The sequence below is a fragment of the Lepidothrix coronata genome, unplaced genomic scaffold, assembly GCF_001604755.1.
Source record: "Lepidothrix coronata isolate B3197 unplaced genomic scaffold, Lepidothrix_coronata-1.0 Scaffold1, whole genome shotgun sequence".
NCBI lineage: Eukaryota > Metazoa > Chordata > Aves > Passeriformes > Pipridae > Lepidothrix > Lepidothrix coronata.
Window position 1 is genome coordinate 8,403,629 of NW_016690181.1, and position 19,631 is coordinate 8,423,259.

General features: G+C 41.4%; 1 protein-coding gene across 3 annotated transcripts in view; it reads right to left on the reverse strand.

Annotated features, from left to right (window-relative positions):
- Positions 1 to 18,416, reverse strand: part of PRR5L (proline rich 5 like) — a 42,719-nt gene extending 24,303 nt beyond the window's left edge. For 2 of the 3 annotated variants that reach the window (XM_017811982.1, XM_017811961.1), the window contains exons 1-4: positions 18,192 to 18,295; positions 5,662 to 6,039; positions 4,204 to 4,284; positions 709 to 757 (exon numbers count right to left, since the gene is read on the reverse strand). In XM_017811982.1, coding sequence (XP_017667471.1) covers positions 709 to 757; positions 4,204 to 4,284; positions 5,662 to 5,831 — 300 coding nt within the window. In that variant the 5' untranslated portion in view covers positions 5,832 to 6,039; positions 18,192 to 18,295. Of the gene's footprint in view, positions 1 to 708; positions 758 to 4,203; positions 4,285 to 5,661; positions 6,040 to 18,191; positions 18,296 to 18,399 lie in introns of those variants that run through there. The other variant, XM_017811971.1, reaches the window with a different exon arrangement.
- Between the last annotated feature and the right edge of the window lie 1,215 nt (positions 18,417 to 19,631).

The following is a 19,631-nucleotide window of genomic DNA, read 5'->3' on the forward strand; positions in this document are numbered from 1 at the left end:
CTCTTACTCAAAGGGAAAAAACCCTCTTGTTTCCAGCACTGTCTTTTATTTTAATCAATGCTACACTGAACAAATTAAAACACTGAAAGCCATCAGTGCTTTCTCAAAATCATCCAACAGGCTTTCATGTGGTTACATGTCTGTCTATCTGGACAGTACCAGTAAAAAGCAACACTTACATTTGTGATTGTTCAAGTCTTCCCTCATCCTTCATATTTTGTTTTTTCAGAAGTTGCATTTATATTTGTGGGACTAAAAAGCAAAAAGTACCCAGGTTGATTTCCTGCTGATAGAAACTTCCTTCTCTGTGGCCCCTCCTGCCTCCAGGCAGCTGTTATCATTTCTGTGTCCCTTTGCTGGCCCCTGTTGCAGAAGACCTAATTCTGAATTTTCTATTCTAGAGAAAAGGGATCCCATCTTCTTAAAAAAATTCAAGTGAATTCCTTCTTGATCTTGGCAGGCTACTAGCAGCCTTTCTTACGTGCAAAGGAAGATTATCCTTAATTTTGCACACACACCCATAAATATGGTTACTCCCAAGGCTATATGGCCTGCATTTAAAAAGTCCAGCACCTCCATCACCTTGTGTAGCAAAACAAAAATGAAAAACGTAGGCTACATGCATGTAAAGAGGTGTCCTAATTTTTTTATAGGCTAAAAAGCTGAAGAGAGCAAACCTCAAAATAAAGCAAGGAAATCATGCAGTACCTGAAAGTAATCTGTGATGAAGGATCCAAGTTCACTCTTCAGCAGCCGTCTGTAGACAAAACAAATGCAGCCATGAAGTAGCAGCCATTGCTGGTCATTTTTTACAGGTATATCTGCACTTTACTACCAGTAATACCAAAGATATGTGAGTATATGTGAATGTGTCGTTTTGGCCACAGTTAGACTTCTTTTACAGTTAGATATATATTTTGCAAGTGCCCACAAAGGTTATTGTCAAATTTTAAAGGAACAAAAGAGTTTCTCTGAAGTCTACATGCATCTAGAACAAGCAAAAAATAACCCAAAAACATTTATCCCCTTGAATGAACAGAAAGCTGGGGGGAAAATTTAAAGTTATTTAGATTGAAATCCATAAATTTTTCTGCTTTTTTGTTTAAACAAAGACATCTTTCATTCCACTGAATATAGCATATCTCTCTAATGTTATGCTTCCTTTTCTCTTGGAAATAGAAGGTGGGAGGATAAGGAGAGGAAAAATGAAACAGAAGCTGCAGCTTTCCCATGACTACCACATTTCAAAAAATAAAAGAGAAGGCATATTTTTCAAGAAGGAGATTCTAGAAATTTAACAAGAGATGTTTTAAACACATGTGGGCAGAAACCATTCTAAAGACATCTTTCTAATTGAAATTGTTGGCTTTTAAATTAGGCTGTGATAAAAGTTTTAAAATCAAATACATATTTGTATTTCAAAACACCGATATAAAAATCAGGATTGTCTTACATCAGAAGAAGCATTAAAAATACAACTTACAAAGTTCAGTACATTTGCACTTTCATCTTTCAGTGACTGAGCATAAATTCTGCCTAAAACTTAAAAGTCACTTTCCACTGTCAAACATTGTGAATTTTTTTCTGTTCAAAGAGTTTTGCTTTTTACCAACATGAAGTATAATCAAGAGTGCTCAAAAATAGCATTTGAATCAGTGACCATCCAGTTCTCAGGCTGGGTTCTTACCAACAAACTACATCACTGTTTCCTAATCTTTTCTCAAAGTAAAATTTGACTGCAACCTCCCTCCATAACCATTTTCTAAATGCTTCTACATTTATTTGCAGGCCAACATGCCTCTACTCTTTCTCTCCCACAGTGGTTATATTCACCCATCCAAATCAAAGCACATTTCTATTTCTATTTCTATGAGATCAACAAACCAAATAAATCTTTGGGGGTCCATTTGCCAGAAGCTTTTCCATTGGCTTCAGCCAAACCCAGCAGGGTCTCCATCAGCTGATTGACAAGCCCAGCAGGACTTTGCCTCATGCAGGTAGACCAGCAACCAGAGGCTTGCACCTTAGAGAAAACCCAGGGGAAGGATCTTCTCTTAATCATGGGCTCCTGCTTCCTGAAATTACATCTTGCAGTGGCATTTTTTACATTTCCTCTTGCTGTCACAACTGACTTTCAGAGCAGCAAAAAAAAAAAAAAAAAAAAACCATGCCAGTGACACGGTATCAAATCACAAGAAGATAAAAACATGGTGTCAGTAATCCAGAGCAAAATGTTACCACCTGCTCATCTCCTGGTCCTGTCATTACTGTCCTCTTTTAAAACTCTCCTGTGTTTCTCACTGTCAAACGACTAAGCACTGCACAGAATCTGAGAGTCTCTTACTGCATTTGTTAACTATAACCAAGGAGCTGAATGGAGAACTACAAAAAAAGGAAAATGCACCAGCTCGACCTAATGTCACACAAAAGCTGGCTGTCTGACAGGTCTGGCTTTTTGCCCAATGTCAAGCTGGAGATTCACCTCACACACACAAAGCTAACACTGTGTTGGGAGCTACACCAAGAACCACAGGTGCAAGGCTGCAGGTGTTCATACAAATATAAATGCAGATGCATGTGCTTCACTCCTTAGATGGACACTAATGAGCTTCTTGAATGTTAAATGGCCTATTTAAAGAATGACATTTGGAGATGTAACCAATGCTCAGGGCACCTGCAGGAACATTACTCATGTATGTCAAGGTGAGTGCTTCCAAGTATTGCTTAGGAGTGCATGTCTGTGGAGGAGGGCATTTCCCCTTCCACCATCAGCACTGCTTTCAAAGGATGCACAGCTCACAAAGAATTTCCTGTTCTTTGCCTGACTCTTGACAGTCTAGATTCACTTCAGTAACCAACATGAAGCATGGTTCAGCCACTGGGGCCAAGCCCAGACCACGCAGCAATTCTGCCCTTTGTACTGCCTCCCTGCAAGGTTGAGGAGGAGCACCTCCCTGCACTGTGGGGGTACAGCAGGATGCAGCCACGGCCATGGGCAACAGATGGGCAGACAAGTCAAGAAGCCCAAACCCAGTCCCCAAGTCTGCTAAAAGGCTGTGGGTTAAGGTATTTCCCAAGCCTTATTACATTTGTTTTTACTTTCACACCCAGAAATAGACATCCCATGGAGAATTAAGACTGCTCCAAGTACTTAAACCTAACTTGAGGACTTCTGACCCAAACACACCAAAGTACCATTAAAGTATGAAATGCTGCCCTTGCTCAACTCTCGAAAGGAATTATATTAAATTTTCTGGTTTGGGAGCAGACCAAGTCGGACAGAGTCTCCTGCACCGATAGCCTCATTTATTTTGAAAGTAGGGAAAGGGGTAATTTAGAGTGCTGTTCAGTATATGCTTAGCTCAAATTGCCATTTGAATCTTGGAGTTCAGAAAAAATGCAATAAGGGTGGGGGAAGGGTATACAAAAGGAGAAGCAGAGACAGCACTCTTGATGAATGAATACGGATGTAGTGGTAAAGAGAGGAGAAGAAACCTACATCCATGAGCCCTGACAATACTCCTCTTAGCAGCACTTGGAACCAAGGCAAGAATAAATTGTTCTTTATCTACTCTACAGCCCTATCTATTGCTAATCAAACTTTCCAACTAATCAGAATGAAACCACAGATAATCATGAAACCTACCTTTAAAAGAAAATGATACTCTTAACCATCACTAGCATCAGTGACAGAAAATGTTTGCTAGGGTTTTAGGTTTTTTATCTTTAGGGTTCATGTTTTCAGGTCTTGCTGTGCAATTATCATGTGAAGATTAACCTGTTAAATGAAATGCTGTGGTTTGCTTTAAACACTCCACAGTTCTGAGAAGCTTGGTTTTAGAAAAGAGATGTTACTATCTTCACAATTTCCGTGATAAAAATATGTAAAAATAGCCAGAAGAGGTGTAGTCCCCAGGAAGAGACAAAATCCTTACAATTCGAGTCAATAAACAAGCTCTCCTTGTTAAAGCTACATATCCATGCAAGTCAGAGAAACATTATTCAAGTACCCCATGCCGTTCACTTCACCCAATAGCAAAAAAGAAGCAAGTTAGCCTGAAATCCCAAAGCTGTACTTAAGTTTGCTTTGACCCCTGCTCCTCCCACCAATATCCTCTAACTATGGTTCTGTAAGGGAACAAACCCAAACAAACACCAAACAAGCAGCAACAAAATCCCTTTTCATGCATTTCAGCAACCTACCTGATATTTTCATTGAGGGTGTAAAGTTCATTGTTTTGCAAGCCTCCTCCTTTGAACACATTTATCACTGCTCTTTGAACACTGTCAAAAAAGAAATGAGACAGTACAACATCCATAAATAACAGCCAGCAGTATCATTTAACACAGAGCACAATGTAAGCTAGACACCAAAATCAAAGTGGTTATAACCAGGTGGAGAAGTTAATTGCCCTTAAATACTTCCATTCTTTCTTGCCTTGAAATCATCACTTATTTACCTATATCTGTCCTGGGAGACAGAGCAGAATCAACCTCCAGTTCTGTCTAGAGTAAGCAAGGGAAAGTCGTTAGAGGGACACTGTTCATGCCAGATATATCTTGAATGCAACTGTTTAGGGGATCTTTGCTGTGTGCTGCAGGTTAATTGCTATGAGGAGACACAAATTTTTGGTAATATCTGCCAAACACATCACACTACATTATGCAGTGATGCTAGCAGGAACCACCCAATCTGCAGCATCTGTCAAGACCCTGGCTGTGCTGGAAGACGTTCTGCAAGTGAGTATTACCTAAGTCACAACCAAGCTTAAGCCCTGTTAATGCCTGTAAGAAGTTGTTTGAGTATCTTCTAATCCACACCTCTCTCACCAGCATAGAGGAAGTCATGAAGTGACAGCATATAAGGTGGTTTAGCAGGTCTAAAGGCTTGCCTTGGCTAATAAGAGCATTCCCTTAATGGACATTCCCTTCTGTGGGCCAGTTATGGCATCTGCATGCTTCACAGACCTCAGCTCACTGTCATGGCACAAAACTGCAGTGGTTTTGCCAGGCCACTTTTGTGCGACATTGGTAAACTGAGCTGGTCAGCACGAGAGAGGGGTCTGCAGAGCACAGAGCAGGTCCAGGTGGCAGAAGGTGGGAACACCCACTTTTGCTATCAGCAGACCATTAAATCAGATCAGGACACAGGACATCTCAGCCTTCACTCTTCACATTGTTTTCTCAGTTACCATTGCTGTATGACATGCACTGCAGACAGGATTTGGTTGTCAGTAGCAAATGCTGATAGAAGCCACAAGCTTAGTAGTTTTCAGAGGAACTTGACTGTGGTAAAACCTTCATAATATGTAAATAAATGTCTCTGTGAATTAAGAAACCAACATTTATTACGGTACGAGGAATATGTTTTCCTAAGGGATTCTTAAAAAACGCAACTGTTAACAAAAAATAGTTCTTTACTTCAAGACTGTATCACTGAACAGCATTGGCCAAAACCAAGTGAACACTACTAGCTCTAAATTTTTCACCTCCATGGATGCTTTCAATACCAGCAAAATTTAGGCATGCCAAAAATTCAGGCATGCTTATAAACAGATGAGATTAGCTATAAATGGTGTGAAGCACAAAGATAAGACACACATAGCCCTTATTGTGGAGCTGCTGCAGGGGAAGAGCTCAGCCCAGGTAGATCCTGCTCACCTGTTCCAGGCAGAGTTGGAGCTGAGCTGCATAGCCTGCCGGGCTGCCTGGAACCGAGGCAAATCACTGAGGACAGGGGAGCTCATGAAGCGAGGTCGGGGCCTTCTGAAGGAACCCATCCTGTGGAACTGGAGAGCAAAGGACGGAGCTACAGTGAACCCTCCTTTCATAGGGTCAGGTGGAGTGGAGCAGGACCATCAGAAAGTCTCTTCTCTTGAAGGTCCAAGCATCAATCTCAGCAATGTCAATGAAACTTCAAACCCAAGGACTCGACGTCAACAGCAAAACCAAAGAGTCAGCCTTGGACCAGCAGTTCCACACAGTGTCAGGTTTTGACATGGGCATGCATTGCATTATGATGAAGAAGCTGAAGGAGTCCTGCAATGCAAAAAGAAAGGAAAAGAGTAAGGCAGAGAAGAGAGGGATGAAAATATCCTGTGCCATTAACAGCAAGTTTGGGCAAATCTTCCAGAGTTCTCTAGCAGCCCCATTTCCCATCTTGCTCCTTAAATAATGACCCAACACAACCAGTCAGAAATACAGATATGATCTCTATTTTGATTTCAATTTGCAGAGATACAAGAACAGAGATGCCTGAAGTCTTCTGACAGAGGCACTTTACAAATACATTTAAAAAGAGTTAGCCATTTAGCCTATATATAAAATAGTAGTAGTTGGAGAAAGAGAAAACTATTCCACTAGAAAAGAACAAAAGATAAGCAATGGAAGAAAAGATGAACAAACACAATGCTTTTTTTTGAGAAGTGTTGTGCAAAGGAATAAACCCACTTGTTATCAGTTCACTACAAAAAGGATACGATGGAGAGCTTTTGCAAATGGGTTCTGACAAGCAGATATTTTGAGAGTAAATATGACTTTTATGTCTGTGTTTTTTCTACAGCATGAGAAGTAATTGCTAGGCCAATTACGAAATGCCTGTATTTTCCACTCTGATCATCATCTTCATGTAGATGAATATGCAGCCCCAAGTAAACCACAGAAATAGAAGAAGTGATCTTGGATAAAAACCACAAAAAAACTTTGGCAAAGCTTCTGTACTTTGAAATCTTCCCACTTCAGATTATTACAGCCGTAGTTGTAGTTGGCAGTTTGGAGAATGAGTTGTGGGAGGCAGGAGAGAGAGGAAAAAAACTAAACAAAAAAGTTGAGTAACTGAACTGCACAGGAAAGATGTAAGGGAAAATCTTCCCATTTCTACTACACCTTCAGCATGAGGCAAAAAGAGAGATGATCAGGCAAATAAATGTTGTGTACCTGCACAGTGTTTCTAATGTGACTAGCATTCAGCTCCAGGAAACTCTTTCCACTGCCCAAACTATAATTAACTCTTACATGTATGACAACAGCTTTCTTCCCACCCAGCCAGCCCCATTTCACACTGACCTCACTTTGCTAGCCCACTTCTCCATGGCCTTGTCAGATTCTGGTCAACCACCACAAAGCCACCTCAAGGCTCTTGCTGTGCCACAGGCACCACATGGCCTGCCAATAGGGAAGTTAAAGGAGAAAACACCGAGAAACCGTTTCATTTTTAGGCACCAGAACATGTGATACTATCATTCTTAGTGCTATTCAAGAAATAAATATGGTTGTTATTCCCTCACTAGCTAAATACAGCTTTCAGAGATCTCTGTGGAACTGGAACATGACTACAAATGCAACTTTTTTCTGTCTTTAGACAACTCCTGGCTGTCTTCAGAGATGACAAAGCCCACATAGTCTTCCGTGAAATAAGCTTAGCCCTAACTGTTTTGCTTGAAAGGACAGCAATCTGTTGATTCTATGGCTGCTCTGTTCCAATTACAGAAAAAAAAGTCATAACTTTTAGAAATTAAGAATAAATGTAAACTAGTACGACCAAATCATCAGGATCTTCTGTGTCCATTTTTAAGCAACAATTCATTTGACATTGCCCACACATTTTCAATCTGCCAGCAATTTCTCTATTGACAACAGTAACCACATCAGAAATCACTAGAGGAAAAGAAGCTACAGCACCTTGGAGAGCTGAGTGCAGGCTCTTCTGACGACAGACCAAAAGGTGTCCACCAGGCAAAGTGCAAGTATAATGGCTGTTTTTGTTGCAAAACAAGAGCTTGTCCCACTGTTTGTCATCTACAGTGACAAAGCTGACAGCATGAGGAGCTGAATGAGTGACAGCTCATTTCTCCCAGCAACACTGTCAAATTTGTCACTTAAGAATCTTTACACCTAGAAACATTGAATGGTTTGGGTTGGTAGTGGCCTTAAATATCCTCTGGTTCCAATCCCCCTGCCGTGGGCAGGGACACCTTCCACTTTCAGAGCTATAAAATGCAGTATAAATGTTATTTTAGATCATTTGTAGACATTTAACAGGTCTAGAAAGCAACGGTTAAGATGTGCTAGCCCACAAGCCTTGTCCTATCACTATTCCAGGTGCCATAAGGGCATAAAAGCATCTTCCTCCCCAGTAGCAAAATGATTTTATAAAGATACATTTATATTTCAGTTATATTAAGCTGCAAAGGGAAAGTTTAAATTCAGAAATGTAAATAAGTAGAACAACCTCTGTGCCTTAATATAAATAAAGTAAAATTTGTGTAGGAAATTCTTTGGCCCATTCTGTGCAAGCAGTAAAACACCACAACCAGGAAGGTTTCTCCTGAGCTATGGGTCTAAAAGATGAATTCCACACAGCAGAACCACGGTATTACACCAGGCCTCACAATGAATTTTCTGTACACTTCTTACCTAGGGAATGTGCTTAAGTTCACGGAAACATACGTGTCATTTTCCCTAATATCTGTTAAAGTCACCAGGACAGATAATAACTAACTTTTGTCTGAGAAGTGCAGATTAGAGACCTCTCTTCCCCCTTCCTCCCCCAACCAGCCTGCAATGCCATACTACGGTCAAGTCAACCTTGCTTGAGGACCTCATTAGGAATTCCAGAGAAGATCTTCAGCTTTAGGACCTGGTTCAGAGTTTTATTTTCATTTTTCAGGACTCAAATATACAAATCTCTCCTATCGTATCTAAACTCAAATCTAAATCTTATCTAACTGCTAAATGACAGGCACACCAAACTGTTACTTTGAAGACAGGCTAACCACCAAATGGTATCCAAACATAACTGGCCCTCGTGTTATCAGAACTGGAAATGCCAAAGTCTGTGAGAAAGACCATCCTCTCCCCATGCCCACAGCCTATTTAAATTATTTTCAGAGTTCCATAAAGCTAAAAGTAACAGAGCATTTACTAAAAAAACAGATTTTGGCACATGTACTTTGCAGATACTGAGCATCCAAAGGTCAACAAAGCACCCAATCAAACACTTCCATCATACCAGATTTTCCTTTCACAGCAACTAGTTTCCACTGAAAGTTTTCCCCGAAGCAAGGCAGCCTTTTTAATAATGCTTCGTTTTCACAGGGAGGTTGCAGTAGCAGTTTGTTGGCAATATCTGTGGTGTGCATTCTACAGTGTGCAATTTTTTGGCTTTTTACTGGGGAGAAACTACCCCTGTGGCGAGAAAGGCATTAACATAGTTATAGGTTAGTAAGAAGCCCTCATGGTATTCAGGCTATTTTAGCTATTGGGAATGAACAGTATTTAGCAAAATGCTGAGTACAGCAAGGAACAACTTTCCTTTTCATTTTGCTGTGAAAACTCTCATAGAATTATGCAGAAATGCTCAACAACACTGTTCTCCTAGAGGCTTTCAGTCCAAATTCCTTCACATCTGCAATCTACTCTTCCTAAGATTAAAGTGGTTTAGAAGAACACAAAATAAAACCTACTTCTAATAATCACAGTCATATTATCAACCACAGAACTAGAAAAAGCTTTCCAGAGAAGCAATTACTTTTCCCCTTTTATACAGAATGATGGGAGACACCAGGATGCAGCATGTTCTAGCCACCAAGCAACACTCTCACATTGATTATAAAAGTTATAAAGACTTGGAGACTGAAGTACAGCGACTTCATAAAACATATAGCCACACCAAGATAATCTTTCGCTGCCATATGCTCCAGCTGCTGGGATAATTCTTTAAATGGCATCAGAGGATTTCAAACTATTTGCCAATTGATATATCCTAAACCATACACCACTCTCCTCATCTCACTAAATGACCCTGCACATCTTTTTTGGCAAGACACTTCTTCATGAGTGAGTCAAAGAGGTAGGTATTACTTTCCCTTCCCTTCCGGTTGTCTTACCCCCAGTCTTTTTTTTTCTGTTATCCGTAATCATCATCTCAATCCAGCCACAAAAACCCTCTAGGTCTCTAACAAGGCAGATATGTCATCTGTGTAAAACTCAGGTCTTCAAGAGAGCAAACTCTTCAAAGATGGAAGTCAGTGTTCCCAACTGAGGGAGCACAGTAGGACGATGAGTCAATCTCACAACAATGTAATTTCATCCACTAGTAATTCAACACATCTGAGTAAACACTTCTAGGATTAATCTGAATCTTTAAAGAGAAGAATCAAGCATGAAGACAAACATGGATACAGACACTTACAAAAACATTACAGTCATGAAGCTAGGAAATTTTTATTGTTTGTTTTCTGTTAGCCATGAAAAACAACAGAGAAATCATTATAAAATAATTTCATGAATAGACTTTTCCCTCCCAACAAACCATAATATATCTGACTGTCTGCAGGAAAAGCAAGATCAGGTGCTACACCTACTTTGATCTCTCTCTGCTAAAGAAAAAATAATGCAAAGAAAAATTTGGCAGCAATTCCTCCAGATTATGAATCTTCACGATAAGCTTGGGCCAAACAAGCAAAAGGCTCATGGTAACTGAGATTTAATGAAAGAACAGACCTTTTAAAATTCTCTGATATCTTCTCTGCAAGACTCAGAGCAACAGCTGCAAATGGAAGTGACAGGGCAGCAACAACTACGGCTGGTTTTGCTTCTTAGAGGAAAACTTTCACCAACACTACTTCACAAAAAATTCACACCAAAAAGCTGCAAGTCAAAAAGTAACTCTAAAACAGTTGGCAAGGGAGGGAAAGGAATAGTGGAGAGTGAAATAAAGCAATAGAGAATGACAGGTTATCCAGATATAACTGATGTTTTGCCATTTAATTTTTTTCTGTCTTAAAACTAGCCCCTTCATGAAGAAAAATATCCACTTGCTTATATTTATCTCTTTTATATGCTTTGTGCAACTGTTATATCAATGACTTATGACTACAAAATACACAAATTGGATACTGAAACACACATCTAAATTTTTTGTAATGATTTTGAGTGTGGAAAATCATAATCTTCAGAAAAATGTTCCACTGTACTAGGCCTACAGATCCATAACGAGTGGTTTCATCCTGCCTCAGACACAAAAAGTATGCAGAGAACTAACTAGATTCTTGTTAGCTGATTCTTCTTCCAGCCCAGTAAGTCCTTAACAAAGCGCGTGATTGGCAAAATTCTTGATTTGAGTTCAACTTACAAGATCTGAAAACACTATTTTTTACAAAAATCCCTCATTTATTTGCTATGCACCCATACTAAAAGTGGAAAAACAGCCCACAACCTATAACCTGAAGTCTTCTAGGTCATCACAATTACGCATGCACATGCATGAACTTAGTTTATATTCTAACACAGACAGCATTTGCAATCGTTAAATTAACAACATATTCAGTTCCTATTATAGCTCCCAATTGCTCGGCTTCTTAAAATTAAATAAGGTCTACTTTTCAGAAGGAGACAAGATGATCAAATTGAGATTTTTTTTGATAACCAACAAAGGTTCTTTCTGGTTGATATATCTCAGAAGTTTTTGAATGCAAGAGTGTAAAAAAAGTTTGCAGGTAGTCTAGGGCCCAGTCTCAAGGCATGACCTCATCCATTCATGCCTTCACACCTTTGGCTATCTGACTCATGAAAATTTTAGTGCTTAGTCCACAGCCTGTCAAAACCAATAAGAATCTAAATATTGGTCTTAATATGGTTTTAATCAAGTCCTGAAACACCATGAAAAGTGGCGACATTTATCTGTGCCTCAGATGCTGTCCCCGGGGGGAATGCAAGGTGATTCCTCGAGTTCTCTGTACAGGTTACACACCAGATGGAAAATGCAGGACTTCAGCCAGCCAAAGCACATTACCTGCAACCCCATCACACACCTCCTGCCAGTCCCTGGGTGGCCCCAGCTTGTGCAGTGCCAAGTGCTGCCAGGGTTGCCTGATTGCCTGCCCCACATCTCCAGCCTGCCTTCCCCACCCTGCACCATGGGAAGGCCCTGAGGGATCCAAGGCAGGCTGAGCCACAGGCAGATGGGCCACTCAGTTCTGCAAAACACTCCTTTCATCAAGAGCTCTTGAAGGTATACTAATAAGAGTAAAAATAATTACCTCAATTTTCTGGCTTAGGAAATGAAGATGCTAAGCCAGTGAAGTGACTTAGCCTGGTCTTCCACATTGCAAGCCAGGATCCTATTCATCAAACAAAAATATCCCTCTAAGGTGCTTTAATGAAGCTTTCAAATTACTCCATGGAGTTGGAGAGAAAAAAGGATTAATCTGATCTACCTCTCCTTTCCTAAATTGGTTCAATACCAAAAGGTGTCTATTTTTTTATTATTATTATTCTTTTGCTGGGCTACACCACCACAAAGGCAGCAACTTGATGCCCCATAAATAGTCCAGAGATGTTCTACTGGCCCCTCCTATCTTTAATTAAACTTCATAGATTTTAACTATAGTAAGTAAAAGAAGTGCTATCAATAGATACTGGAGAACAGTCGTCTTGATACAAAGTGTTCGCACTCTGGTATGCAACCATATATCCAACAATTTTAGTGCTACACTTTGACTACCCAAAACAAGACTACCCAAAACAAGATCTCACCTTCCTTATCTTCCTAGTAGACCCTTGTCTCCACAATAGAGACCCCAGTATTCCTGTCTTCCTCCCCCATCTTTTGCATATTCCCTCTTCAGATTTGACCCACACCACGCTTTTATTTACAAAACATCTCAAACAAATTTACAAACAGATAACAAAGCCATGTAACTTCTGTAAAGAAAGTCAATGTTATCCACTCAGTAATGCTCTGAGTTTCTGATGTTAAAGCAAACCTGAAACTCAAAGTGAAACTCTGCTTTAAGCAAGAGGAAATATATGACGAGGGGGAAAAACCTTTGTGTATATCCCACCATGATCTGAGAACTGTCTCTGTAATTGAAAGACCCCTCCAATCCCTTTGAAGTTTATGGCCAGATCAAAGTAACACTGCTACTTCACATCTATATACATGATAGTACAATTGCTCATCAAAAGATGTAAGAAATCAGTAATAGTACAGAGCAAGTCAATTCAATGTGAACTGAAGGGTTCCAGTCATAGGAAACAACACACAGAAAAATAAATAAATTGTAATATAGGAGTAGCATCTAAGAAGACAAAGTTATTTTGTTTTCTACCATGGGTTTTCTGTGTTATTTCAAAAATATTTTTTTATTCTTAGGACTCATCATTCAAAAACAAAGAATATTGTTATGGCTATTAACAGACACCATATGTTTGCAAAACACTCTGATATGCTTGGGTGGAGAATAAGAGAACACCTCATTAGAATCACTTAGCTGACCAGTATGGAGGTAGAGATAAATTTGAATGACATGCACTAACAGCTGATTTAATCTGGTCAAAATAAATTATATTGCCTGAATAAGCAACTACCACACCAAAAATGTAGCCATGAAAAGCAAGAAGCAAAAATGTAGCAAAATTTCAGAATCATAAAACTGATGTACTGATTTGAGAAAAAAAAATACATTTAATCTCTTCGGTAAAATAAGAACCCAATCCAATAGAGAGGAGGGATGGAAAAGAAGGGGGAAAAAGGAGATCTATTGCCATTTTTTGATTACTGAAAGTATTCAGGTATTTTAGGCATTCCATAAAGTTGTATCCATGACAGCTGCAGTAACAATCCTTTCAGAATGGAACACTGCAGTGCTGCCCTAATCCACGACAGCTAGAACAGATTCTTTCAAACAGCAAACTTATATGCACCCCTCTTTTGAGTCTCACCCACTAAGACACAGCAGATTTAAAATCACCATTGCTTTGTCTCCAACTCTGTATCAAGGCTTTACTCAAGCTCTTACACTCCAAAACCCTCAACTGATTTAACAGCAAAACAGTACTCCCAAGATCTCAGGCCCCCAGTGCAGTGGCCTATGTTATTTCCAGATCTACTAGTCTTAAACTTGCTTGATTACCAGATGATTTTTAATCAGTACAGCTAAATGGGAACAAGCATGAAAACATGGAAAAAAAGTGATACACACATAAATCATTATTTCCTTCCACTGGCAGGAATAGTGTTTAATAGCACTACTAAGTGCATCCCTACCGGAGGAAAACAGGCCAGGAATGTATTACCTGAGTGACACAAGTATGAGTAAGCTATCAAATTCTTTCTGTAGAAAAGGTCTTTGGATTTAATTAACAAATATGTTTTTAAACCCTGAAAGTAACTTAGCATTACAATCCCTTCTAAATTTCACCCATGCAGGAAGTGATAACCCCTACAAAACAGCCATTCTTTCAGCATGGGCTCTAAATATATTTCCACAAAGCTCAGAGAAACTTTATCCTTTTAGACCGCTTCTTCCCTGGTCAAATGCAGTGAAATTCACAAACAAATTCATAAAACTAAAAGAGGGGAACAGACAAGCCACAGGAAAGCTTTCTTGAAGGTGGTCACACTCAAAGTTGCAATCAATGGCTCGTTGTCCTCAGGAGTCAGTATTGGGATCGGCACTGATTAATATCTTTGTCAGTGACATGGACAGTTGGACCAAGTGCACCCTCAACAACTTTGTTGATGGCAACAAGCTGTGTGGTGCAGCTGACACCCCGTAGAGAAGGGAAGCCATCCACAGGGACCTTGACAGGCTTGAGAGGTGGGCCTATGCAAACCTCTTGAAGTTCAAAAAGGCCAAGTGCAAGGTGCTGCACTTGAGTCAGGACAATCCTAAGCACAAATACAGATCAGGCAGAGAATAGATTGAGAGCAGCCCTGGGGAGAAGGACTTGGGAATGTTGGTGAATGAGAAGCTTGACATGACCCAGCAATGTGCAACTGCAGCCCAGAAAGACAACCATATCCTGGGCTGCATCAAAAGCAGCACAGCTAGGAGGTTAAAGGAGGTGATTCTCCCCCTCTGCTCTGCTCTTATGAGACCCCTCTTGGAGTACTGCATCCAGTTCTGGGTCCCCCAACACAGTAAGGGCAAGGACCTGCTGGAGTGAGTCCAGAGGAGAATCACGAAGATGATCAGAGGACTGGACCACCTCTCTTAACAGACAAGCTAAGAGAGCTGGGGTTGTTCAGCCTGGAGAAAAGAAGGCTCTGGGGAGACCTTAGAGCAGCCTTCCAGTACCTAAAGGGGGCTACAAGAGAGCTGGAGAGGAACTGTTTACAAGGGCCTGTAGTGTTAGGTAAAGGGGGAGTGGTTTTAAGCTGAAAGCGGGTAGGTTTAGACTAGACATTAGGAAGAAACTCTGTACTGTGAGTGATGAAATACTGGAACAGGTGCCCAGAGAACTTGTGGATAGCCCATCCCTGGAATTGTTCAGGGTTAGGCTGGATGGTGCTTTGAACAACCTGGTCTAGTGGAAGGTTGGAAGTAAGTTATCTTTAGGGTCCCTTCTCACCCAAAACATTCTATATTTCTGTGATTGTATGTGAGGCAGAAGCATGAAGTGAGAGAAAAACATAGTTTCAGAAGTAAAAAGGTCATATCAGTCTAAGTGGAACTACATGTTTAATTTTATAGGAATGTTAATCAGAAAGCATTCAGGATACACTTTATCAAAATCAAACAATAAGTCAGCAACTGCAATTACTTTCGGAACTATCTCTGCTGCAACTAGAATGAAAACCTATTATCTTTGTGCTTTCTTGCACTTCATTCTTATTCCTTTTTGTTTGTTTTTTGTTGTCACATTCCTGTTGTTGTTATTAAACACACAAGTATGGCCCACATTTTTAACCCTGGGGCTACAAAACATGGCAGATAATAAGCTGCTTATGCATCACAGCCCATCCTCAGCCAGCTCTAGTGTAACTGGGGTTTTGCTAAAATCCTCAGTACAATCTTCCATCCTCTGAGCTGCACTTAAGCCTATCCTGTATAGTAAGAATGGGTTGTTATGCCCTACTGAATAAGCCCTGGAACCCAGCACATAGTCAGTCAATGTATATTTATGCTTGAACTCACATCAGCAGAAACAATGAGTACAAAAGGCCATATATTATGGAGAAAAATAGCCACAAATACCTCTGGCACCTAAAAAAGTCACATGAAAACTGAACTCATTGAATATGAGTTACAAAAAGGATAAAATTCTAGTGCTTGTATGTCTTCTACTTTTAAATCCTTAATGATGCATTCAAGTCCCATTCCTCCACTCTTTCCATAAGAATGGAAGCTATACCAAATAAAAGGTTAAATATCTCACCTATTCTGTGTCTTTGGTTGTTGGAAATTTAAGGAATTGAAATTCTTCCAAAAGAGACTTAGTAGTCAGTAAACACTACTTGTGTTCCAGCTGAACTTTGAAAGTGAACGTTGAAAGTCTTATCAGAGTTTCAGGTGATATCAGACAGCCCATAAACACACTGAATAAAAGTAATTACAAAGAATTTTATCTTGAAGGCGGAAGACAAATGCGAAACTGTCACCTTAACTCTGCTGCAAAATTGCCAGAAGGAAATATTGCTATTAACCTGACAGAGCAAAAAAGACTCCCATAAATGCTTGAGTGCACTTGTACTTCCCTGTTCACCCTTGGCACTTCCAACTTACAGGTAACATCCATGTAGAGCTCAGTGCAACACACCTTACCTGACTTGACAGCTATTTCAGTAAGAGATTCCGGACACCCCCATCATAGAGAACCACAGAATAATTCACCTCTGGAAAAGTTTCTTCCTAGCTTCACCAAAAAGCAGATGTTTTTTGACCCAAACCCAAGAACTTTCCTTCCTTAGTGAGAATGCCATTCATTGTTTATGAACTGTGTATCAAGAGCATACATCGTCTTATATTACTGTGAAATTTGCATTTCCTTGGGATCTGAAGTCTGCTTTTTCTTGTGTCTTGGAACACAAGAGAATATTTTCTTTTTTTTTGGTTCAGAACTTTGGTAGAAGCCCTGAGTTCATGAATGTCTCCCATGTTACAGCTAAAAGAAAAGCTGCATGCCTTCTGCTGGAATCTCTCAGCGCTCTGCATCTTATGTGACAGATCAATCAATCACAATGGTCTCTCTTGACTGTAAAAAATGTAAGTAGCTTTAATAGGAGAAATTGAATCTAAGCAGAACAAAAAAATGGAATGCAAATGCTTTTACATCACCATTCTCCACTTACCTACATAGACATGTCATTAAGTTTTCGGTTGCTACCACAGAACAGGTTCTCAAACCTAACATCCTTGTCATGGCATAATTTGCTGCACAGATTTTCAACTATAGATCACTTTTTTTGTTAAAATGCTAACAAAGTTCTTCACAGAAGTCAGAGGACGGAATTTTACCCCTAGGTTTTCAAGGAAGTCAGTTCATTAGTAAACCACAATGTCTTGTCTCCTCTGATTTAGATCTATTCTGTTAGGGGCTACTGCACAGTTCAACTGTGGCATCTGTTTTAGAAAAAAACCACATAGTCTGCATATCAGCCTCTGTGTCTTGTGCACGCTGCCTTACCACGAAATATGATCTATGGGTATATACACTAAATATGTATGCACATACAGCACTATATGCCAGATGTAAACAGGTCTTGAATGCTGATCGAGGTACCGATGAGTTCCACATAACCAAAACCGTTCACACCACAGAACTGCAGCATCACCTATAAATACGGTCAGCACTTGTTTCTGACAAACAAAAAGTCCCTCTAGTCAAGACAACGCACTTACATGAACAAACCATCATATGATTGGAAAAGGCGAAAAAAAAATAGCTGTGCTTTGGACTATTCAGCCTAGACAGTCAGGAGCTGTGTTGACTGGAGTCACTGCTGGAATGATGTGTGGCTGTGGCTGATGTCCCACAGAGAAGACGGTGGCAGGACATATGTTTGGCAGTTGCAAGAACTGAAAAGTAGATTATGTCCACGAAAATGGAAAGCACTGTAAATATTCCTAGGGCAGAGAAGCACCCAGTGTTGGGGAAAGACGGTGGCATCACCGTGGGAGAGAAGCCCAAGAGAAGAGAGAGAAGAGTGGAGACACTTCACTTCTTTAAACAGGTGGCCATCTACTCTTATGGCTTTTGTCTCTTCTTGCAGCAGCTACATGCTAATTCAATTTATTCAGGAAAAAGACGGGAGAAAAAGCTCTTGCCCTTCACCCCTGGTTTCAGAATTATTGCGTCTCCTGGGGGGAAGGGTTAGACGGAGACATTTGGTTTGGAAATGACTCACTCGGCAGCGCTATGGAGCCGGAGGGTCTATTTTTAATATTTTTAAATGGAGAACTTACCCAGGTCTTATGCCAGCGCTGTGCTCCAAAGGCACCGCCGAGCGAGGGGAGCCGGCCCAGCCCGCTGTCTTCCGCAAGCCGCCCTCCGGCAAACATCCCCTTCGGGCCGCCGGTGGCATCGCCGCCAGCCCCGCTGCCCCCGGGGCCGGGCCGCCCCGAGCCCCCAGTCCGAGAGGGGCCGGAGCCCGAGGTCGCGGCTCGCACTCACCCGGGGCCGGGCTGCGGAGCGGGAGTCGGCAGCGCCCCGATCCCCGATCCCCGATCCCCGCGCCCCGCGCCGCCGCCAGCCGAGGGACGGACGCACGGACGCGCTGCCTCCTCGCCGCGATCTGGCGAAATTTGCCACCCACCGGCCAGGATTTTACACTTCCTGGCGGCTGGCCAGCCCTGGCTTCTACAGCCTGCCCCGGGCTGGCTCCTCCCCGCCGAGCCAAGAGCCGGCCGGGCCGGGCGGAGTGGGGGCAGCCGCGCTGCTTCCCCCGGCTCCCACCCCACTCCCGGTGGGGGTAGCCCGCACAGACCCATCCTGTCCCGTCAGAGCCAGGAAGTGTAAATTCTTCTGACCTTTAGCCAAAGAAAGGGAAGGGTAAGGATGGAGGAGCTCCGGAGGCCCTTCACGGGGAAGGGCGGCCAGCCCGGGTCTCACGGGGTGTTCCGTCTCCCCCGCCGCGCCTCCCCGGCCCCGCGTCTCGCTGACTCGGCCGAGAGATGCTGGACCTGCAGCCAGCTCCTCGCAGGCCCGGCTAAGGGCGTGGAATTTGCCTTCGCACCCAGCTACAGATAAAGAAATGGGTCGTGCAACACGGGGAAGGAGATGTGCCGTTTAAAGATAGGGCTTCTTTTATTTTGGTCTCATGGTTCAAGGTTCCTCTGGTAGCCGCAGCCCTGTGCAGTTTGCTCTGTTCTGCTGTCACAATCTACAAGCAGGTATCGGACAGGAAACTGCTGGAAAAAAATCACTTGTTATCCGGGGTCCCTAAAGAGATTAAAAGCCACAATTAGCTGCAGTCAGGGAGCAATCACATGGAACATGTAAGGCAAACAGTTATGCCGACTTTTGGAGAGATACTCATTAATTAAAACACTAAAATTTTTACATGTTTAAAGGAGACAAACCAAATTTGTAAAATAGTGTAATTTTCTTTAACTGTTTAAGAGCCTTCTGTGAATTAGTTTATCCACAATACTGGTGATGCTTGGTGACCCAATGCACTGCTTGTTAAGAGAATTCAAATCATAACTTTACAACTGAGTTGCATTTGGTCTTAGAATGAGAAAAGTTAATGCTACTCTAGAACCACTGTGTTAATCCGTTAGCTCATGCTAGGATCCTTTAACACTTTTAAGCCGTTCTGTAGATATCCACATCAAGCTTAAATGAGAACAGTTGCTGGATGTGTTTGTAGGAGATGTATTCTCCTTTTCTATCTCTAGATGTGT